This window comes from Bombina bombina, chromosome 5 (assembly GCF_027579735.1).
Source record: "Bombina bombina isolate aBomBom1 chromosome 5, aBomBom1.pri, whole genome shotgun sequence".
NCBI lineage: Eukaryota > Metazoa > Chordata > Amphibia > Anura > Bombinatoridae > Bombina > Bombina bombina.
Genome location: NC_069503.1, coordinates 79690392 through 79715738, shown reverse-complemented (window position 1 = coordinate 79715738; position 25347 = coordinate 79690392). Strand labels below are relative to the sequence as shown.

Genomic DNA, 25347 nt, shown 5'->3' with positions numbered 1-25347 from the left:
AGTCATCCAGAGTAGCTAATACCTCCCTAAGCAAAACGCGGAGGTGTTCTAGTTTAAATTTAAAAGCCAATGTATCTGAATCTGTCTGAGGAGGAACCCTTCCTGAATCAGAGACTTCTCCCTCAGACATCAAATCCCTCACTCCCACTTCAGAGCGTTGTGAGGGTATATCGGATACGGCTACCAAAGCGTCAGAATGCTCATAATCTGTTCTTAAAACGGAGCTATCACGCTTTGCAGGTAACACGGGCAGTTTAGATAAGGCTGTAAGAGAATTATCCATGACTGCCGCCAAGTCTTGTAATGTAAAAGGGTTAGACGCACTAGAGGTACTAGGCGTCGCTTGTGCGGGCGTAACTGGTTGTGACACTTAGGGAGAGGCAGATGGGCTACCCTCAGTTACCTTCAGTCTGAGAATCATCTTGGGCCACATTCTTAAGTGCAACAATATGATCTTTAAAGTGTATAGACATATCAGTACAAGTGGGACACATTCTGAGAGGGGGTTCCACCATGGCTTCTAAACACATTGAACAAGGGTTTTCCTTAGTGTCAGACATGTTTAACAGACTAGTAGTATACACAAACAGGCTTGGAAACCACTTTAATCAAATAAAAAACACAATTTGAAAAAACGTTACTGTGCCTTTAAGAGATAAAAAGAGCACACAATTTTACCAAACAGTGAAAAATGCAGCAATCCTTTTGAAATTTTCACAGCATGTACCTAAAGCCTTAATAAGATTGCACCACAAGTTGCAAAACAATTAACCCCTTAATGCCCAAACCGGAGCAGCCTAAAGCCAACACCCGGTTAAAATTACTACAGCACCTTGCCACAGCCTTGCTGTGGCCCTACCTGCCCTTAGGGATCAGATATGGGGGAATATAGCTTCTTTAAGGCCCTCAAACAGCAGCAGGACCCTCCATGTGAAGCAGCATGAACTTCTCTGCAATTCTAAATGCGCATCTGAGGCACGAAATTAGGCCCCTCCCACTCTACTCCGGAGCTGTGAGGCCTAATAAATCACTCCTAAGTGAATAAAAAACAGCCATGTGGGTAATAACCCCAGAAAGAACCCACAAGGGCTTTCAAAGTGTCTTGCAAACGATTTTTTCCTTAGCTAAACAATCGATTGCCCTGAATAAGTGTCAACCAGCATAATTAGCCCTATTATGTAAGCATTCAATTCCTTACTAAGTCTGTGAACATAGCTTACCCTCCCCTCATGGGGATATTGTCAGTCTCTTCTAGCATTATCTCAGTCTTGTCTAGAAATAAATGACTGAACCTACCTTATTGCAGTTCACCCTGCAAACTGTTCCCCCCAACTGAAGTTTTCTGGTACTCCTCAGTCTTGTGTGGGAACAGCAGTGGATTTTAGTTACAACATGCACGTACAAAATAATTTTCCTCTCAGCAGAAATCTTCATCACTTTTCTGCTAGAGAGTAAATAGTACAAACCGGTACCATTTAAAATAACAAACTTTTTATTGAAGATAATAAAAACTACAATTCTAACACCACATTCACTTTACCCTCCCGAGAGAGACCCTAGTGCTTAGAGCCGGCAAAGAGAATGAATGGGGGGTGGAGCTAGAGGGGGAGCTATATGGACAGCTCTGCTGGGTGCTCTCTTTGCCACTTCCTGTAGGGAAGGAGAATAACCCACAAGTAAAGGATGAATCCGTGGACTGGATACACCTTGCAAGAGAAATAAAGTGCTTTGCATTAAAACGGCCCTTTCTTTCCTTGTAGTTTGAAAATAAAGTGCCAACTTTTTCGAAGTGACTTGCCTTCCCAGAAATAATTAAAATCAGCACTCACCTCACAAATCTAACTGACCGCAGGGCAGCAAACCAGGTTTGAGAGGTCCTCTCCCTAACATAGACCTGTGGAAACAAAAAGGACTGAGTATTTCTCCTCAGGCTTTCATAATCAGGGCAGCATTAAATCTATGGGAGGCGCAGTGAGAATTATGTCCCGCAAGTTCCCATTGCTCTAAAGCCACCACTGCTCTACTGAAGAGACTGATATGGACTACGGCTACACCCTAGGACAGAGCAGCATAATCTTGCACCACTTTAACAATAATAAACTCTTGATTGAATAATCTTAAATAACACTTAACTTTACCACTTCCTAGCTCTAACGTAGGCAAAGAGAATGACTGGGGTGGGAAAAGGGAGGTGATATTTAACAGCTTTGCTGTGGTGCTCTTTGCCACCTCCTGCAGGGCAGGAGTGATATTCCCCAATAGTAATTAGATGATCCGTGGACTCATCGTGTCATTAAAAAGAAAAACATTGCATATCATTATATAGAAAAAAAGCAGCATTACATGATATATGCACACAATGGTATAAATATAGCTAACACTTGTGCTCTTGATACAAAGGGATTTATCAGACATATAATGTTCCCTTTATATATACAGTATGTGCTATTATCAGTTCTTGTGGCTTCTAACTAACATGAAAACATCTAACAGACATAATATCAAGTTACAGAACATGGCATACATATTACTTACAGTAGGTTATAGTAGCCATTTAAATTAAACTGATTATGATCACATATGTACCAGTTACTGATATTGTGTCTCATGCAATAAAATCAGTTTCCTCTCAGTAATTCCTCTGGTATATAACATGTACAATGCTAAGCATCTATTGCTCTAAGAAAAGGTTTATCCACATGATGTGCACATTAAATATATCTCCCAGATGTCAATCATATGAGACTGATGTTCTTGTTTATATAATTCTCTAACACTCTATTCATATAAAGACTCCTTTATTATGTGAATGTAATTATTTTATCCCCAATGTAAATCAAAAGTACAACTCCTAACACTGGCATATTAATAAACAACACTGGGGGTGCTGTGGGGGTGACTGGTTGTGTAAACTGTCAGTATGAGGACAGATCTGTATATTCCAGTGTGGCGTTTGGATTCTATCACATTGATATGAGAGAAACTGAGGTGCACATATATAGAGGAACAAAGGACAGCAGAAGAACACTTCCAATCTGGGGCTTTTATAACTGGGATTTAGAAAGTATTTACAATAACATCTCTTTTGATGCTTCTATTTAGTGAGTTTGTCTTCTTTATGATAATTGTAAAAAGGTTTGCACAGTGTGTATATAAAGTTTATATGTGTGTAAATATTTTGTGTTTTGTTTCAATAAAAACACTTTTTTCAACTTTCTAAACATATGAAAGGTTTCTTCCCTTGTGAATCCTTTCATGAGCTTTCAGAGTACTAATTTGTGTAAAACTTTTTCCACACTCTGTACAAGTTAAAGGCTTTTCTCCTGTGTGAATCCTTTCATGAGATTTCAGATGACTCATGTGTATAAAACTTTTCCCACACTCTGCACATGTAAAAGGTTTTTCCCCTGTGTGAATAAGTTGGTGTCTTCGGAAACTTGTCTTGTCTGCAAGCATTTTCCCACATACTGTACAAACGAAAAGTTTTTCTCCTGTGTGAATCCTTTTGTGTGTTAAGAGATGACTCTCTCGTGAAAACTGTACTCCACACACTGTACATGTGAAAGGCTTTTCTCCTGTGTGAATCATTTCATGATTTTTCAGACTAGTTATGTGTGTAAAACTTTTTCCACACTCTGTACATGTGAAAGGCTTTTCTCCTGTGTGAATCCTTTCATGAGTTTTCAGACTAATTATTTGTCTAAAACATATTCCACACTCTTTACACGTGAAAGGCTTTTCTCCTGTGTGAATCCTTAAATGAGTTTTCAGAATAATTATGTGTGTAAAACTCTTTCCACACTCTGTACATGTGAAAGGCTTTTCCCCTGTGTGAATCGTTTCATGAGTTTTCAGATGACACTTATCTGTAAAACTTTTTCCACACACTGTGCATGTGAAAGGCTTTTCTCCTGTGTGAATCCTTTCATGTTTTTTCAGATCACTCTTTTGTTTAAAACTTTTTCCACACTCTGTACATGTGAAAGGCTTTTCTCCTGTGTGAATCCTTTCATGAGTTTTCAGATGACTCTTTTCTGTAAAACTTTTTCCACACTCTGTACATGTGAAAGGCTTTTCTCCTGTGTGAATCCTTTCATGACTTTTCAGACTACTTATTTGTGTAAAACTTTTTCCACACTCTGTACATGTGAATGACTTTTCTCCTGTGTGAATCCTTTCATGACTTTTCAGATGACTCTTTTTTGAAAAACTTTTTTCACACTCTGTACATGTGAATGGCTTTTCTCCTGTGTGAATCCTTTCATGACTTTTCAGACTACTTATTTGTGTAAAACTTTTTCCACACTCTGTACATGTGAATGACTTTTCTCCTGTGTGAATCCTTTCATGACTTTTCAGATGATTCTTTTTTGTAAAACTTTTTCCACACTCTGTACATGTGAATGACTTTTCTCCTGTGTGAATCCTTTCATGACTTTTCAGATTACTCTTTTTTCTAAAACTTTTTCCACACTCTGCACATGTGAATGGCTTTTCTCCTGTGTGAATCCTTTCATGACTTTTCAGAGTACTTATTTGTGCAAAACTTTTTCCACACTCTGTACATATGAATGGCTTTTCTCCTGTGTGAATCCTTTCATGACTTTTCAGATAACTCGTTTGTTTAAAACATTTGCCGCACTCAGTACACCTGTGTGGTTTGACAGCTGTGTGAATTTTGTAGTGTTCTAGTAGACGAGACTTCCATCTAAAGCTTTTCTCACACTCTGTACATTGAAAAGGTTTCTCCTTTGTATGAATCATTTGGCTAGACTGTAGACGTTTCCCTTCTTTAATATGTTTTGAAAACTCAGTAAATGTGTGTGGTTTATCCTTAGGGATTATCATTTCACTAGATAAGGCATAAATGTTGTCCTCTTGTTTGATGACTAAATTACTCTCTGTACATAGTGATTGCTGCCCAGTTCCTGACAATTCACCATCTCCTTTAAATATCTGCTGTGATATCCCCAATGTTTGTGAATAGTCATTGGTGTCTAAGACTGTAGTGAAGGATAGATATGAAGTACTGACGTGTTTGTCTACATGAAAAGAAATAGAATAAAGAAAAATAAGATGTTTATTCATTTATAATATAATCCATCTAAATAAAAAAATATGTTTTATACTCAAAAATGTCTTCAGTTTTCTATTTTTAAATTTATTTACCTGTAAATCACAAATTAAAAAGCATGACATAGAATGCAAACATTGCTACATCATAATAAACTAAATTACTGATGAAAACAAGTTATAGGGCCCCATTAAACAAGGTGCGTGTGGATAATGTTCTCTGGCAGGGAACAAGTACATCTGTATTCTGGGCAAGAAAGGTGGCATCCACCATCCTCATTTAACATTGCACAAGTAACTGCAAATACAGCACTGCCAGGCTCATGCTCAACCAGTTGGGTGAGAACATGATGTCTTAATCATCACACGCTAATAATCCGTGTGAGATGTTTTGAAAGGGTAAGAATCAGTGACCTTATGATAATCTTTAGCTTTAGGCTGTGGTTGTTCTATTTATATAAACAGCCAAAAACTTTATTAGTTTAATAATACTCACTGTAAAATTAAGCACACAAATCAGTAGTGGTTCTGGGTTGGGGAACACTGGGGGAGTTGTGGGTGTTCAATGAGCGAGGTCAGGGCAGGGGAAAATGGAGTTGCAGGTGTTCTGAGTAATGAACCAGGTCAGGGGGTGAGGTTAGGCAGTTGTTGGACATGATCTGTCTAAAAGGACAGAGTGGGGAGTAGTATTTTTTTACCCTCCTCCTCAGCCCAATGGAGGTTGCTCCATCTTTTTAACCATCACTGACACAAATGTACTTAAAAGATGCAGATATAAGTATAATAGTTTATTTGTTTAATGAGTTATCTATTCTATTTTCCCAGTAATTAACCCCTTAAGGACCAATGACATACAGGGTACGTCATAAAAAAATGGTAGTTAACGACCAACGACGTACCCTGCATGTTGTTAGTGTTTTCAAGCCGTGGAAGGGATCCTCAATATTGAGGCATCCTGCAATAAAAAATTTTAGCCATCCGATGCAGAGAGAGCCACTCTGTGACCCTCTCTGCATCGGCCATCGATGGTCACAATCGTTGGTGTGTGGGAACAATTGCAGGGAGGCAGGTGGGTGGCCATCGATGGGCAATGTGCATCAGAGGGGGCGGGATCATGTGTGGGGGTGCACGCGTGCATGGGGGTGGATGGGAATGCTACACTATGGTACAATTGTTTTAGGATATGGTGGGAGAGAGGAGGGGGGTTTCTGTCAGTACTTAAGATGGTGGGGACAATTGTGGGGTGGGGGAAGGAAGAGAGATGTTTGGGAGGGATCAGGGGTGAGATGTGTCAGGTGGGAGCCTAATCTCTACACTATAGCTAAAATTAACCCTGCAAGCTCCCTACAAGCTACTTAATTAACGCCTTTACTGCTGGGCATAATACAAGTGTGGTGCGCAGCAGCATTTAGCGGCCTTCTAATTACCAAAAAGCAACGTCAAAGCCATATATGTCTGCTATTTCTGAACACAGGGGATCCCAGAGAAGCTTTTACAACCATTTGTGCCATAATTGCACAAGGTGTTTGTAAATAATTTCAGTGAGAAACCTAAAATTGTGAAAAATTGAATGCTTTCTTTTATTTGTTCGCATTTGGCGGGGAAATGGTGGCCTATATCAATACTTTAGGTTGTCTACTATACTAAAGCTTAAATTAACCCTACAAGCTCCCTAATTAACCACTTCACTGCTGGGCATAATACACGTGTGGTGCCCAGTGGCATTTAGCGGCCTTCTAATTACCAAAAAACAACTCCAAAGCCATATATGTCTGCTATTTCTGAACAAAGGGGATCCGAGAGAAGCTTTTACAACCATTTGTGAAATAATTGCACAAGCTGTTTGTAAATAATTTCAGTGAGAAACCTAAAATTGTGATTTTTTTATTTTTTTTTAAATTTCAAAATGGTGGCCTAAATCAATACTTTGGGTTGTCTACTACACTACACTATAGCTGTTTGTAAATAAAGTCAGTGAGAAACCTAAAGTTTGTGAAAAAGTGAACTATTTTATTTTATTTGATCGCATTTGGCGGTGGAATGGTGGCATGAAATATACCTAAATGGGCCTAGATCAATACTTTCGGTTGTCTTATAAAATATATATATATTTTTATATATATATATATATATATATATATATATATATATATATATATATATGTCAAGGGATATTCAGGGATTCCTGACAGATATCAGTGTTACAATGTAACTATCGTTAATTTGGAAAAAAAAACCGGTTAGGAAATAGCAAAGTGCTACTTGTACTTGGAATACTAATAAGGAACACTAGAATTTTAGACTTAAAAATTTTTTGTGGACTTCCGATGAGAGGCGGAGTATGGGGAGTATGTGCTGTGTCGGCATCTTGGCGCCTCTGCACTAACACACAGCGTGGGCGCAGTGATCCTTGGCCATAGCGTTCTCTAGGCCTGGATCGAGATTTGGCAGCAGCGCCCCGAAGTCTACACTACGATGGCTCCTATGGTGGAGCAGTACCATTCTTTGAAGCCGATCGTGTGGCTTGCCACAGCGGATGCAGTCTAACAGATTATGGTCTGAACCTGCATCGAAGTGTGTGGGGTTAAGATACGCTACAGGCACGTTTGCTTATATCTATCTGGCAGAAGAGTATTACTGAGGAAACGGAGGCTGGTTACACTGTTGGTGAGGAGTGTAAGGACTTACCGATTTTGTCAGAGCAGATGGTGAGAGACTCTCAGAGTTTGGCATCCCAAGAAAATATTATTTCAAAAGTCTAATTATTCAGCTGCTGGGAAACCGTTATAATATCTGCCCCTGTGTGTGGGAAAATATTTGAATATAACTGTGGATGTGTGTGTTTCTCATTTGGACACTGTTCCAGTTACGTTAATTTCAAGGTGCTGCTGAGAGTCAATCACACTGCATTGAAAGGTGATGCAAATCGGATGATTTATATTTAGCCATACATGAATCCTTTCATATACACACACATAAAGGCTGGGATATCTATAAGGGCTATCTGTTTGTCTGACAATCTCCCATAACCTTTTGGTAGGAGAGACTTGCTCCCATAACCCTGCGGGTAGGAGTTACCACTGGATAATCTTCACTTCTGTTGTGCAAACAAAAGAAAAAAAAAAGGGGACAAACAAAGAAATAATATCCTGCTCTTAATTTTCTTGCAGCCCAATTACAGTTTTCTTGTGTTTCTTTTTTTCTTTCTCTGATATTTGGATTTTTGTCTTTCTCCCATAACCCTTGTGGTAGGAGGTGATATTGGTTTTGCAATATTTCTTATTCCCATAACCCCACGGGTAGGAATGACTGTTAATTGATATTCACTATCTGAGTGCAAACACTGGAAAAAGAAAAAGGAAATCAGAGAAAGTTTATTTCTACAGCTAAGCTGAAATCTATCTGTGACATTGGGACATTTTCTGTCTTCTGCCTATGACCTCTATCATAGGAGATGATATTTTGATTCTTCAATACTGCCTACTACCATAAGCTTTTGGATGATCTTCACTTATGTAGTGTAAATTTCGGAAAAAGGATAAACAAAGAAATAATCTTGTTCTTGTTTTTCAGCCAACTGAAATTTAGGGTCATATGCATGTTTATTTCTCTCCCATAACCTGTTTGGTAGGAGGTGATATTTGTTTTGTCAACACTGTATATTCACATAATCCTTTGTGTAGAAATATATGTTAATTGATCTTCACTATTTGAGTGTAAATTCTGAAAAAAAGGCAAGAAAAATCAGAAAATTCTGTTTCTACAGTCGAACTGAAATCTATCTATGATATTTTGGCAGTAGTTGTCTTTCTCCCAGGACCCTTGTGGTAGGAGGTGCAATTTGATTTCTCAATATTGTTCCCAGGTCTGGGCTAAATTTCTATAAATAATCCGCTACAGTGTTGCAACATAAGGGCCCATACCTTTTATAATTCCTAGTTTGGGCAATATCAATGAATGCCTAGTTGTATACAAATTTCATGTTATTTATAGTTCATGTTTAACTGTGGTCTAAATATAATATTGCCTGCCATATCAGAGGGTGTATAGATCCTTAGATAAGCATACTTTTTGTAATAGTTGACTAGACTGCTGCTGAATATAGGAACAACCAGATATATAAACATATTACGTTTCAGATCTTCTATAACTATTATATATATATATATATAGAGTTTAGTTAGAACATGTTTAAAATAGATAACACAGTTTCCCCCATTATGCCACCTAAGCAGCGGGAAAAAAAGGTAGCCCTAGTAAAAATGCTGATGTTAGCTTGGATACATCTCAAGATAAAAGTATATGCAACACTGTCTATAATGACATCTCAGGATTTGCCTCAGAAGTCGCTAAAATTTTAACACCCCAATTTGAATCTATAAAATTTGAAATTAAGAAAGAGATAGAAAATTTGACCACAGAAGTTAGACAGTTCTCCATGAGAATGGATGAACTGGAAAACAGAGTGTCAGATCTGGAAGATCGTTGTTATCAACAAGAACCAGTCTCAATGGCACAGGCAAAGATAATTGCAGCATTACAATCAAAAATTGAAGATCTCGAAGACCGTTCGAGACGTAACAATTTGAAATTAATAGGGTTACCTGAAACTGCAGAATATTCAGATCTAATGACATTTGTAACAATTACTCTACCACAGGCCTTACTCATACCACCCCCAGTCTCCCCATTTTTAGTGGAACGTGTGCATAGAATAGGGGTTGTAAGAGAGAATATAATAAATTCTAAACCTAGACCAGTGATTTTTAAATTTGTTAATTTCCAGGACAAACTTCTATTTCTTAAATATTATAGGAAGTTTAACCCGTTTCTTATTGATTCTCATAAGGTTTTAATGTTTCAGGATTTTTCAGCAGAAACGATGGCTTAAAGAAAAGATATGTCCCCTTTCTATCCTAGATTATTGAATGCCAATTTTAATGTAAAATTGATCTATCCCGCTAAATTAATAGCTCTAAAAAATGGGACCTCCCACACTTTAAATAACACACAAGAAGCGGAACTGTTCTGTAGAGAACATAATATTGAATGACTGGTAATATTTATCTGTGGATTGTATCTTTAATAATGCACAAACAGTACTTTGAAGATGGAACACATAGTGAATTGTGACATAGAATGTTGGTATGATTGGATTATTTTTTTTTCCTCTTTCTCTCTTTTTCCTCTCTTTTCTTCGCTCACCCACCTCGCCCCCCTTTTGGCCGCCCCTAACTTCTTCTGCAAAGATAGTTTAAATGTCTGTACCGGCTATTAATTTAGTCTCCTGGAACGTGGGGGGAATAACCTCCCCGATCAAAAGGAAAGCAATAATTAAGCATTTAAGCTCATTTAAACCTGATATTGGGTTTCTTCAGGAAACCCACCTGAAATCGATTGAGATTCCAAAACTTAAAACCAAATGGGTCGGGGAGGTTATTGCCACCACCTATGAGGCAAGAAGGAGAGGAGTTGCTGTTCTTTTTAATAAAAGGTTGGATTACTGTATTGATAAAACAATATTAGATCCAGAAGGGCGATTTTTAATTTTAGAAATAACTATTAATAGAATTCAATATGTCTTATGTAATATATATGGACCTAATGAGGTGGATCAGGAATTCTGGCGGAAATTAACGATTAAATTACATGGCTATATAGGTAAAAATCTAATTGTAGCAGGTGACCTTAATCTAATTGTAGATTCTACATTAGATAGATCCAATAAAACATCAATATGTATACGAGATAGGAAAGTACGGATATTACAAAAGTTTATTTCCCAATTGGGTTTAGTGGACATCTGGAGAGTTCATAATCCAGATACGCGATTGAATACCTGTATGTCCAAATCACATCGGTCATTGGCCAGAATAGATTACTTTCTTATAGCTGAATCACTACTTAATCTATCCTGGGAATCAGGGATAGATGATATAGTTATATCAGACCACGCCGTCATATCCTTAAAATGTAACTCTAATTTGACAAGAACACGGAACAACTATATCTATTTTCCTAAGCATCTTATTAATAATGTCAATTTCCAAAAATGGTTAAACAACACATTTACAGAATTTTGCAATAATAATAGAGACTACAGTGATAAAATAGAGGTATACTGGGAGTCGGCTAAATCCGTTATGTGTGGAGAGATCAAGTCACATATGTGTTACCTAAAGAAAAAAAATTATCGTATTAAAATTCAACTAGCCAATCAGGTTAAAAATGCTTTTAGAGGGTATATAGCAAACCCAAATAATTTTCGCTGGAGTTTATATATTAAGGCCAAAACACCGCAAGATACACAATTAAAACAGGATACTATTCAAGAAGATTTTAGAATCAAGGCTATATATGGAGGATACACGGGCAGATCCGCAAAAATTCTATCTAGAATTACCAAAGTTGTCTCTAAAAATGCTATACCGGCAATTAGACAGGGTGCTGACAGATATACTAATCAAAGTGACATTGAGAAAATATTTTTTGAGCACTTTACTAATCTATATAAATACGAAAAGCTGAATTCTAGTAATAAGGAGGATTTCTGGAATAAGATTCAGACGCCTCGATTCTCGCAGGCCATAATGAAAGAAATTAACGCCCCGATTACAGAGTATGAGATCATGACGGCTATTAAAAATGCCAAATTGAATAAGGCAGCAGGACCAGACGCCCTACCTGCGGAATTTTATAAAATTCTACAGTCCCAGATTGTACCCCTATTAAATAAGTCATTTAATTTTTATTATTCTGATTGTACTACATGTTCGCCATATTTTGCTGCTGCTAATATTTCATTAATCTTAAAGAAGGGCAAGGATCCTGAGCTGCCCGGTTCATACAGACCTATTTCCGTATTAAACAACGATTACAAGTTATTGACAGCTATACTAGCAAACCGCCTTAAACCGCATATCGGTGAGGTAATTAACGAAAATCAATCAGGATTTATGCCTGGTCGGAACCCTGTGAAAAATACTAGGAAAGTGTTGCTTCTCCTGGATACACTCTGGAACAAAGGCAGGTTTACCAGATATGTTTCAGGAATAGACAAAGCTATTCTTACGGTTGATGCGGAAAAGGCCTTTGGCCGGGTGGCTTGGGATCATTTGTTCTTTTCCCTGGATAAATTCGGGGTGATAGGGCATTTTAATAAGTTTATCCGTTTAATCTATAACTCACCTTTATCTTCAATTATTATTAATAATATGGTCTCTAATCGATTTGTGTTACGGAGAGGGACCCGACAGGGATGCCCACTCTCACCCCTGTTATTTAATATTTCACTGGAACCCTTGGCAATAATGTTGCGGCAAGAGTTGGAGGGTATTACAATAGCTGATCAGAAAATAATTCTTCTATTGTATGCGGATGATCTTATATTATTTCTATCTGATCTGCAAAAATCATTACCGATATTACAGGAAATCTTCCTTATATTTGGGTCGTTTTCGGGCTATAGGGTTAATATGCTGAAATCGGAACTTCTCTGGATAGATAATAAGCCGCAAAATAGAATTTCCCATCCATTTACTGTAGTTTCCCAAATTACTTATTTAGGTCTTAAATTGACGACCAATCCCGATGATTGGTATAATTTAAATTTTACACCTATGTTAGAGAAGATTAAAAAAAGATGGGAAGATTGGGCTTTTTTGCCTATTTCTCTATCAGCTCGGGTAGCACTGATCAAGACGTTATTGTTTCCCAAATTTTTGTATATTATGCAAAACATTCCATTCCTAATTCAAAAGGCCGACATTAGGAGGTTTAATACAGCCTGCTCGAAGTTTTTATGGCAAAAATCTAAACCTTGTATAGCGATTCAACGTCTTATGAATTTAAAATCAGCTGCTGGTTTAGTGTTCCCTAACATAAAAGTTTATAATATAGTGATACTGGCAAGATTCGCGATAGACTGGATTACCAAGCAAGAACAAATTTCATCATATGATTGGGAATCGGCTCTGATTTCCCCATTTAACCTTATAGCCCTCATACATTTTCCTTTAACTGCCCTGCCCTCTAGTATTTTTTTCTTAAGTACTTTCAGGAATATTATTGTTGCGTGGCAGAAATTATGTAATGACCTAGATCTGCCGGCCCATGTTTCCCAATTTCTACCCATTATAGGGAACCCAATTTTTATTCCCGGGCTTTCGAATAAGGTCTTTCAACATTGGGCGACTAAAGATTTAAAGTTTCTGAGTCAACTAGTAGATACAGGCGGATTACCTATGCTTTATGCAAATTTAGCCTCAAAATTCGACCTACCTGCACGAGAATTTTTTGCTTACCTACAAGTAAGACATTTTATTAATGAATTGATTCAAAAATACGGTTTGAATTGGTCTCTAGGTGAGCTCAGTAATAGAATTAATAGTTACTGCGCAGGGCTTTATAAAATTTCACCTCTATACACATTATACATCCAAAAGATTTCAGATATGCAGATTAAGGATATGACGACGAAATGGTCTAACAAATTTTCAGAGATTCAAGAACAAACTATAATAGATAGCTTTAAAATTATAGAACAGTCCTGGGTCTCTACTTACTGGCGTGAGTCTCAAATCAAGATCAGCCTTCAGAGTTACCTTACGCCTGCAATCATATCTAAATGGTACAAAACTGTAGTACACTGTACTAGATGTAATTTACCACATGCTGATTTATTCCACTGTTTTTGGGGATGTCCTAAAGTTACTCAGTTTTGGCATAAAGTTATATTTTGGATGAATGCGAAGCTACTTCTTGACCATCCAATTAAACCTATTGAGGTTTTTTTTCTGACAAAATATCTGGGGGTGCAGAAGAATTTTAAACTTATCAATACAATAATACTAATAGGTCGCACACTGATACTTAAAACTTGGAAGGATAAAATCGCCCCTAATTTGTCCCAGCTTAAAAACAATTTACTTACACAATGTATGATAGAGCAAATTAGGTTAGATTTATTCACGGATGTACAAATAGCAGCTTTTTTTAAGAAATGGGAAGTATTTATACGTTCTTTGCAAATCTCTGCACAGAAAATATTAGTAAAGCCACTATTGAAATCGGCTTATGTACAAACTAATATCTATACTGGGCATTTCCCTAGATATTGGTCAGATGAGAGTACTGTGGAATAATGGGGGTTGAGATGGGGCACGTGGAGTCGGGTGGAGGGAAGAAGAGAGAGGAAATATATATATTTATTTATTATTATTTTTTTTTTATTTATTTTTTTTTTTTCTCTCTTTTTCTCCGTAAATAACACATATTGATCAGAAATATATAATTTAAATTTGAAACGGAAAAATTGAATATTTTCTTATAGCATTATAAGCTCTTTCCTTTTTTTATGTTTGAATCATTAATTAAGGGTCCAAAAATATGAATGTTGTAAGGTGTTAGTAATGTAAGTCAAAGATAAAAATTCCAACAGGGAGAATATAGTTTAATCTGCTGAGATACTATTAAGGGTGCCTATTTGCAGGTCATTTATTGTTGAATTTTCGTATGATTTGATGCCCTGCGTGGCACACAAACAAAGAATATGTCTGTGTTTTCGCTTATTTGCATTTATATTGTAATATTCTACCCTGCTGGTATACAAATAAAATAAATATTTAAAAAAAAAAAGATTTTTTTTGTGTAGATATATCCCTCTCTGTAAGGACCTTGTTTAGGTGAATATAAATGTATATGTGCTTTGGGTCACTTTACAGAGCAGTGCTTAGCCATAATTATTAATTCCAACAAAGTGGACAGAACTCCCTGTATGTGAGTGTGTCTGGCAAGTATGCTTCTATGCACTGTAATTGTCTTTATTTGTTCTGATATAGTGTAGGAAAGAAAAATAAAAGATAATGTTTATTCATTTATCTTAAAAGACAGCAACTATTACTGGTAATATTGCTGCCCACTTTGACATTAAAAACACATCTCCCGTTTGTAATATTACGATTTGAAACCTATTACTTGAAACAGTGGGTATCTGCAGGATCTATTGTAACTTGGTTCAATATATTTCTATCACTTTTGACTGTGGATCACTTAGCATTTTTTTTGGCTTGTATATACATATGTCCGGGGCAATACTCTCTTTTCTTTTGAGAGGGAATACCTCTTTAAATTACAAATACGATCTTGTACCTAATAGATTCCTTGCTAAGCTATTATCAGCTTTATTTAACTGTTGTCTAATTAATAGCAGGATACATAAATACAATATCCAGAGATTGGCTTTAAATTTACCCTTCAGTCTTAGCACTAAATCATGCTTCTCACAGTGTTGTACTTTAAATATGCATTTACTTTGCACCTAGAGACGTATATTTAGGGTGCTGTGCTGTATGCTAGCATACCAGTTTTGTTACGGTTACACCGCTACTATTACCGAAAAAGCGTCTCAACATTTGAGTTGTTACCATTAAGTTACTCTGTTACCACCATAATTGATATATTTCCCCTTGCATTTAAATATATGTAGACTTAATAGTCATATTATCGCTGAGAATATACCACCGGTTGTATTGTATATACATTACTTAGGTATTACTTGTAACTTAAAAGTTGTCTGTAACCTAATATCTGGTTTGCTATCACTGTTAACAGGATGGGTTAATTATCAATGAGCTCTGTTCACTCGTACATGCTACCCGTTCAAATGCTAGGGTAGATTAAGTCAATCTTTAAACAAAAGGTAGTAGCTCAATAGTTATTAAATATTAACTTCTGCATTATATTTGTCTTTATCGGTACTCTAGCACTGCTGCTTAGAGGTTGCTATTAGTTCAAAACTACCAGTTACCATTGTTAAAGTTTAGGTTCAATATATGTTGAAATACATTAAGGAGTTTAAAAACAAAGGAGCCCATGACGCCGCGCTTCTCTTACGCTTCCTCAGAGGGGATACGCGGGCCGGCAACATACGTCCTTTTATTGGGTTGCATGTTCACACCTTCTTTGTTGTGATTGGGCTTTTGGATCTCTTCTGATTGGTTCATTAAGGTGTCAATCCACTACATATTATGCGTTGTATGACAGGTTAGTCTTCTGTTGACATAACATAGTATTATACTATCTGAGTTTGATTGTGTCAAAAACAGTTTCACTATAACTGCTTATGGTCTTACAAATGTGGCGGAATGATCAGTCTGTGTGTCACTGAGGGGAAAACCCCCTTAGGTCCTTGTCTTGTTGATATGTTTTCTGAACCTATTTACTACATATTACTCATCTCTTTATGTTTGTATTATAGCACATATGCTTTATTTTCTCTATGACTTTATTATCACTGTTTTTTCATATACCGTAAAGGCTGTATTAATTTTGTATAGAAAGTGATAACATTGTGGTCGCTTGTTCGCTATGATCTCCGTGTATTAGGGAGTGTATGGTTAGTGGGGTACATTATTATTTTGTTTCTTAGTGACATTATTGATCCAAGTTGGGATATTAAAAATAAGGTATGTGTTGGAATAAATGTGACTATTGGTGTGACTTAAAATACAAATAAAGAGTGATCTCATGTGAAATATTATAACAATGGATGAACAATTTATATTGCACATAAAGGGCTAGATTACGAGTTTTGCGTTAGAGTGAAAAAGCAGCGTCAGCAGGTCCTAACGCTGCTTTTTCATGCCCGCAGGTATCACGAGTCTTGCAGGTACAGGTGTACCGCTCACTTTTTTGGCCAGACTTGGCAATACCGCGAATACACTTACGCCAATTGCGTATAGTCTTTTTTCTATGGGACTTGCATAACGCCGGTATTCCAAGTCTGTCCTGGGAGGCCAAAAAGTGAGCGGTAGACCCTCACCCGCAAGATTCCTACCGCATTTTAAAGTCAGTAGTTAAGAGTTTTATGTTACAAAGGTGTAGCATAAAACTCCTAACTAAAGTGCTAAAAAGTACACGAACACCCATAAACTACCTATTAATCCCTAAACCGAGGCCCTCCCGCATCGCCGCCACTATAATAAAAATATTAACCCCTAATCTTCCGCTCCGTACCTCGCAACCACTATAAACATATTAACCCCTAATCTTCCGCTCCGTACCTCGCCACCACTATAATAAACATATTAACCCCTAAACCGTCGTACTCCCGCCTCGCAAACACTAGTTAAATATGATTAACCCCTAATCTGCCGTCCCCAACATCACCGCCACCTATCTACATTTATTAACCACTAATCTGCCGCCCCCAACGTCATCGCCACTATATTAAATGTAAAAAGACAAACACCCAGAGCACCTCCACGGGTATAGTTTAAATGATAATCTTTATTCCAAGTTTGTTAAAACTTCCACAAACGCCACAACATAGCAAAGGTCAGGGGATAATGGTCAAATCCCAGTGACCCACTGACGCGTTTCGGCAGTTAAGCCGTAATCGTAGTGTGGTCAAATGGCCTAATCCAGCCCCTTTTAAATTGTAAAAAATCATCCAATTGGTTAAAACCAAAATTTCTGGGATTTAACCCCTATCCTCCCCTTCTCTGTTTGCAAATATTCCATTATACTAACACCTTAATAAACCTCTTAAATACAGTGTTCATTCTTGATACCTGAATATGGAGTAAAGTTAAATACATATATACATTTATAGGGAAACATGAATTTACATTTAATGCATATTCAATTTCTTATCTAAGATCCTATTTATAATCAGACTTAAAGCTTTAATAAGAATATGCGATATAGAGTGTATAAACGGAACGGTGACACTTTCTCTTAAATATATTTCACACTCCCATTCACAAAAGCAGTCTCTTCAGCAATCAATATTATGTTCAGTGCAACTTTTGGAACTGCTACATATACTTATCAATACATTTCTTACTGTTCATGATATAATACAGATATAATCAATATCGATATGAACATTACATTTTTTTAATTAATAATTAATGAATGCACTGCTTTACTTATCCTCAAGTTATAAATAGATAAATATACAAATAGATAAATGAATAGATTAAACTAGTCAAAACAAAATGTGTTAATGATAGTGATGGATAATTCATTAATATCTTAAGCCCATACTATCAGATTTTAGTGACCTCTCCTCCAATATAACTTACAATTAGTTCATACTTACAATTAATTCATACACCTATCTTGGATATTTAAACAAAAAATATTTACATATATTATACTAATTATTGTTACCTCTGACTCTATTTTTGGATACACAGTCCAAGGGCCCTATAAACTACTGCCAAAAATGAATCAGATCAAACTCTGAGTTTAGGCCATAGGGTAGTCTCATCCTTAACCTGTCTATCCAAAACACCTCTCTTTTGCCTAGGATGGACTCTCTGTCACCACCCCTTCTGTTGGTTTTGACATTCTCCACTATGGTCCATCTCAGTGAATGGCTACTTTGATTGTGAAAGTTTTTAAAGTGCAAAACTAATGGTGTTGTTAATTTGCCCAATTTAATATTGGACAAATGCTCACAAATTCTGAACCTTGTAGTAAGACCTACATACTATACTTCACATTCTGTACAGGTTAGGAGGTAAACCGAGTATGTAGCCCTACAATTAGTACAACTATTGTGTTCAAATATTTCTCCCATTGCACAGCTCCTAAAGCCAGTTCTATTGTCTAGCTTCTCACAGGCTTTACATTGAAAATTGCTGCATTTGAAAACACCTTTATGTTGTAACCAAAAACTTACTCTTGGATTTTCTTGTCTTAGCTGGGTAGGAGCTATTATATTACCTATAGATAGCCCTTCCTAAAGGCAAATCTACATTTTTTTGGGGTAAAGTCCTCTAGACCATCATCCGCCCTAAGCATAGATAAATTCTTTCTGACAATATTACAGATCTGTTCATACTGATTACTGTATTGTGTCACAAAAGTGACACCCCCAGTTTCATCTTTCTGCTGACTCCTATCGTTATACTCAAGAAATTCTGACCAATCTCTTGTGTCTACATCCAACCTAATTTCATCAATATCCTTCCATCTATAGCCTCTCTCTAACAACCTTTCTGTAAGATCTGAGGCATGCTTTGCATAGCTGATGGCATCAGTACAATTTCTTTTTAGACCAATAAATTGCCCCCTCATCACTGACCTGAACACTCTCCTTGGATGATTACTCTGGGCATGCAACACAGTATTGCCTGAAATAGGCTTACAAAATACCTCCATAGTCACATGCCCAGAGCAATTACCTCTCAATGTTACATCCAAATAATTAATGCACTCAGTGCCCAGTTCAAATGTAAATTTGATTCCTGCCTCATTATCATTGAGATCACCCACAAATTTCTCCGCCTCCGACAGGGACCCCTGCCAAACAAAAAAGCAGATCATGTATGTATCTTGTATAATAAATTATATGTTTGGTATCCAGGCAGGTACCTCCAAAGATGTGGGACAAATCCCACCAACCCATAAATAGGTTGGCATAGGAGGGGGCAAACTTTGCCCCCATAGCTGTCCCACACCTCTGGAGGTAAAAGTCACTCTCAAAGGCAAAAAAATTGTGGGTTAGCAGGAACTCCGTCAAATCGTCACTGAAACTCTGATGTCTTTTTAAGAAAAAGCTAAGGGCTTCTAAGCCCTTATCATGTTTGATCGAAGAATACAACGAAATGACATCTACAGTTAACCAGCTGAAGCTATTGTCCCAAACCGACTCCATTCCCAGGAGTAGCTGTTTCGTATCTCTCAAGAAACTTCCTAAGTATCTTCACCTAAAAGATCTAATTTGGGTTCCCAAACATAGACTCCCTGATCTGTTAATCACGAACAGCATAATCCTTGACAATTGCCAGACCTGGCATAGACTTAGACACTATAAGGGAATAGCTCCACACCCCTCACCTATCCACAGTCTTCAGGGTCTTTTGACAGGCCTTCCAAATATTCATGTACAGGACTGGTCCTCATGGAACATTACTTGTACAGGAGACTTCTATCACCAAAAGAGGATGCGGACATCTAGGCAAATAGTGGACCGAGTGGATGAGGCTCCCAGGTGGCTTATGTTTGAAAGCCACAGAATATTGGGATATTGCCAGGCTTGGGGATTCCCCAAGACAAATCTTAGGGAAAACACTAACTGGGAAGAAAGATGGACACAAGGGACCAAGCTTATAAGACCTCTTACGAATCACCACATAATCCTTCTAAATGATTTCAGTGAGACAATACCATGGCAGATAAAGGCCTGGGGTCATGAGATGAATGTCCAGATTACCCTAGAAGACATAGACCATGCGACAACAATTACTAAATCGGCCATACATTGTGTATCACACTTAGAGACCTACTTTAGTCTTCCTAAAATGGTATCTAACTCCCCTTAAACTATCTAAGATCTATCCCTCTGCTTCTCAGCAGTGCTGGAGGGAATGCGGTCAACAGGGCTCTGATATTCATATATGGTGGTCCTGTGAAAAAACATAATTTATGTAAGAACTTACCTGATAAATTCATTTCTTTCATATTAGCAAGAGTCCATGAGCTAGTGACGTATGGGATATACATTCCTACCAGGAGGGGCAAAGTTTCCCAAACCTTAAAATGCCTATAAATACACCCCTCACAACACCCACAATTCAGTTTAACGAATAGCCAAGAAGTGGGGTGATAAGAAAGGAGCGAAAGCATCAAAAAATAAGGAATTGGAATAATTGTGCTTTATACAAAAAAATCATAACCACCACAAAAAAGGGTGGGCCTCATGGACTCTTGCTAATATGAAAGACATGAATTTATCAGGTAAGTTCTTACATAAATTATGTTTTCTTTCATGTAATTAGCAAGAGTCCATGAGCTAGTGACATATGGGATAGCAGATAGCCAAGATGTGGAACTTCCGCGCAAGAGTCACTAGAGAGGGAGGGATAAAATAAAGACAGCCAATTCCGCTGAAAAAATAATCCACAACCCAAATCAAAATGTTTTAATCTTATAATGAAAAAAACTGAAATCATAAGCAGAAGAATCAAACTGAAACAGCTGCCTGAAGTACTTTTCTACCAAAAACTGCTTCAGAAGAAGAAAAAACATCAAAATGGTAGAATTTAGTAAAAGTATGCAAAGAAGACCAAGTTGCTGCTTTGCAAATCTGATCAACAGAAGCTTCATTCCTAAAAGCCCAGGAAGTAGAAACTGACCTAGTAGAATGAGCCGTAATCCTTTGAGGCGGGGACTTACCAGACTCCACATAAGCAAGATGAATCAAAGACTTTAACCAAGACGCCAAAGAAAGGGTAGAAGCCTTCTGACCTTTCCTGGAACCAGAAAAGATAACAAATAGACTAGAAGTCTTTCTAAAATCTTTAGTAGCTTCAACATAATATTTCAAAGCTCTTACTACATCCAAAGAATGTAAAGATCTTTCCAGAGAATTCTTAGGATTAGGACACAATGAAGGGACAACAATTTCTCTACTAATGTTGTTAGAATTCACAACCTTAGGTAAAAATTGAAATGAAGTCCGCAACACCGCCTTATCCTGATGGAAAATCAGAAAAGGAGATTCACAAGAAAGAGCAGATAACTCAGAAACTCTTCTAGCAGAAGAGATGGCCAAAAGGAACAATACTTTCCAAGAAAGTAATTTAATGTCCAGAGAATGCATAGGCTCAAACGGAGGAGCCTGTAAAGCTTTCAAAACCAAATTAAGACTCCAAGGAGGAGAGATTGACTTAATGACAGGTTTGATATGAACCAAAGCCTGTACAAAACAATGAATATCAGGAAGATTAGCAATCTTTCTGTGAAAAAGAACAGAAAGAGCAGAGATTTGTCCTTTCAAAGAACTTGCAGACAAACCCTTATCCAAACCATCCTGAAGAAATTGTAAAATTCTAGGAATTCTAAAATAATGCCAAGAGAATTTATGAGAAGAACACCAAGAAATGTAAGTCTTCCAAACTCGATAATAAATCTTTCTAGAGACAGATTTACGAGTCTGTAACATAGTATTAATCACTGAGTCAGAGAAACCTCTATGACTAAGAATTAAGCGTTCAATCTCCATACCTTCAAATTTAATGATTTGAGATCCTGATGGAAAAATGGGCCTTGAGATAGAAGGTCTGATCTTAACGGAAGTGTCCAAGGTTGGCAGCTGGCCATCCGAATGAGATCCGCATACCAAAACCTGTGAGGCCATGCTGGAGCCACCAGCAGTACAAACGAACGCTCCATAAGAATCTTGGAAATCACTTTTGGAAGGAGAACTAGAGGCGGAAAGATATAGGCAGGATGATAATTCCAAGGAAGCGACAACGCATCCACTGCTTCCGCCTGAGGATCCCTGGATCTGGACAGATACCTGGGAAGTTTCTTGTTTAGATGAGAGGCCATCAGATCTATTTCTGGAAGCCCCCAGATTTGAACAATCTGAAGAAATACCTCTGGGTGAAGAGACCATTCGCCCGGATGTAACGTCTGGCGACTGAGATAATCCGCTTCCCAATTGTCTACACCTGGGATGTGAACCACAGAAATTAGACAAGAGCTGGATTCCGCCCATACAAGTATCCGAGATATTTCTTTCATAGCTTGAGGACTGTGAGTCCCACCTTGATGATTGACATACGCCACGGTTGTGACATTGTCTGTCTGAAAACAAATAAACGATTCTCTCTTCAGAAGAGGCCAGAACTGAAGAGCTCTGAAAATCGCATGGAGTTCCAAAATGTTGATTGGTAATCTCGCCTCCTGAGATTCCCAAAAACCCCTGCACTGTCAGAGATCCCCATACAGCTCCCCAACCTGAAAGTTGAGATCACAGTCCAGGTTGGACGAGCAAAAGAGGCCCCTTGAATTAAACGATGGTGATTCAACCACCAAGTTAGAGAAGATCGAACATTGGGATTTAAGGATATTAATTGTGATATCTTTGTATAATCCCTGCACCACTGGTTCAGCATACAAAGCTGGAGAGGTCTCATGTGAAAACGAGCAAAAGGGATCGCGTCCGATGCAGCAGTCATGAGACCTAGAATTTCCATGCATAATGCTACCGAAGGGAACAATTGAGACTGAAGGTTTCGACAAGCTGAAACCAATTTCAGACGTCTCTTTTCTGTTAGAGACAAAGTCATGGACACTGAATCTATTTGGAAACCCAAAAAGGTTACCCTTGTCTGAGGAATCAAGGAACTCTTTGGTAAATTGATCCTCCAACCATGTCTTTGAAGAAATAACACAAGTTGATTCGTATGAGATTCTGCAGAATGTAAAGACTGAGCAAGTACCAAGATATTGTCCAAATAAGGAAATACCGCAATACCCTGTTCTCTGATTACAGAGAGAAGGGCACCGAGGACCTTTGAAAAGATCCTTGGAGCTGTTGCTAGGCCAAATGGAAGAGCAACAAACTGGTAATGCTTGTCTAGAAAAGAGAATCTCAGGAACTGATAGTGATCTGGATGAATCGGAATATGAAGATATGCATCCTGTAAGTCTATTGTAGACATATAATGCCCTTGCTGAACAAAAGGCAGAATAGTCCTTATAGTCACCATTTTGAATGTTGGTATCCTTACATAACGATTCAATACTTTTAGATCCAGAACTGGTCTGAAGGAATTCTCCTTCTTTGGTACAATGAATAGATTTGAGTAAAACCCCAGACCCCGTTCCAGAACTGGAACTGGCATAATTACCCCAGCCAACTCTAGGTCTGAAACACATTTCAGAAATGCCTGAGCCTTCACTGGATTTACTGGAATGCGTGAGAGAAAAAATCTTCTTACAGGCGGCCTTACCTTGAAACCTATTCTGTACCCTTGTGAAACAATGTTCTGAATCCAAAGATTGTGAATCGAATTGATCCAAACATCTTTGAAAAATCGTAACCTGCCCCTTACCAGCTGTGCTGGAATGAGGGCCACACCTTCATGCGGATTTGGGAGCTGGTTTTGACTTTCTAAAAGGCTTGGATTTATTCCAGACTGGAGAAGGTTTCCAAACGGAAACCGTTCCTTTAGAGGAAGGGTCAGGCTTCTGCTCCTTATTCTGACGAAAGGAACGAAAACGATTAGCAGCCCTATATTTACTTTTAGATTTTTTGTCCTGAGGCAAAAAGGCTCCCTTCCCCCCAGTAACAGTTGAAATTATTTAATCCAACTGAGAACCAAACAATTTATTACCTTGGAGAGAGAGAGAAAGCAAGGTTGACTTAGAAGTCATATCTGCATTCCAAGTTTTAAGCCATAAAGCTCTTCTAGCTAAAATAGCTAAAGACATATACCTGAAATCAATTCTAATGATATCAAAAATGGCATCACAAACAAAGTTATTAGCATGTTGAATAAGTTTAACAATGCTATAAGCATTATGGTCTGACACTTGTTGCGCTAAAGCCTCCAACCAGAAAGTTGAAGCTGCAGCAACATCAGCCAAAGAAATAGCAGGTCTAAGAAGATTACCTGAACATAAATAAGCTCTCCTTAGAAAGGATTCAAGCTTCCTATCTAAAGGATCCTTAAAGGAAGTACTATCTGCCGTAGGAATAGTAGTACGTTTAGCAAGAGTAGAGATAGCCCCATCAACTATGGGGATTTTGTCCCAAAACTCTAACCTATCAGATGGCACAGGGTACAATTTCTTAAACCTTGGAGAAGGAGTAAATGAAGTACCCAGACTATTCCATTCCCTAGAAATCACTTCTGAAATAGCATCAGTGACTGGAAAAACTTCTGGAATAACCACATGAGGTTTATAAACCGAATTTAAACGTTTAGCAGATTTAGTATCAAGAGGACTAGACTCCTCCATATCTAATGCAATCAACACTTCTTTAAGTAAAGAATGAATAAACTCCATTTTAAACAAATATGAAGATTTATCAGTATCAATATCTGAGGCAGAATCTTCTGAACCAGATAGATCCTCATCAGAAACAGATAAGTCAGAATGATGGCGGTCACTTAAAAATTCATCCGAAATATGAGAAGTTTTAAAAGACCTTTTACGTTTACTGGAAGGAGGAATAACAGACAGAGCCTTCCTAATAGAATTAGAAACAAATTCTTTTACATTAACAGGAACATCCTGAACATTAGATGTTGAAGGAACAACAACAGGTAAAGGATTATTACTAATGGAGACACAATCTGCATTGGAAAGTTTATCATGGCAACTAACACAAACTACAGCCAGAGGAACAGTTACCACAAGTTTACAACAAATGCAGTTAACTTTGGTAGAACCAGCATCAGGCAGCGTCTTTCCAGTAGTAGATTCTGATCCAGGGTCAGGATGTGACATCTTGCAATATGTAAT

The 25347-nt window shown here is 37.6% G+C and overlaps 1 protein-coding gene across 1 annotated transcript in view; it reads right to left on the bottom strand.

Moving 5' to 3' along the window:
• Positions 1-2387: 2387 nt before the first annotated feature.
• The window catches only part of LOC128659915 (gastrula zinc finger protein XlCGF26.1-like), a 43752-nt gene continuing 20792 nt past the window's right edge, over positions 2388-25347 (bottom strand). Inside the window, exon 2 of the mRNA XM_053713503.1 lies at positions 2388-5042. Within this exon, the coding sequence (XP_053569478.1) occupies positions 3217-5042 (1826 nt within the window). The 3' untranslated portion in view covers positions 2388-3216. The remainder of the gene's footprint in view (positions 5043-25347) is intronic.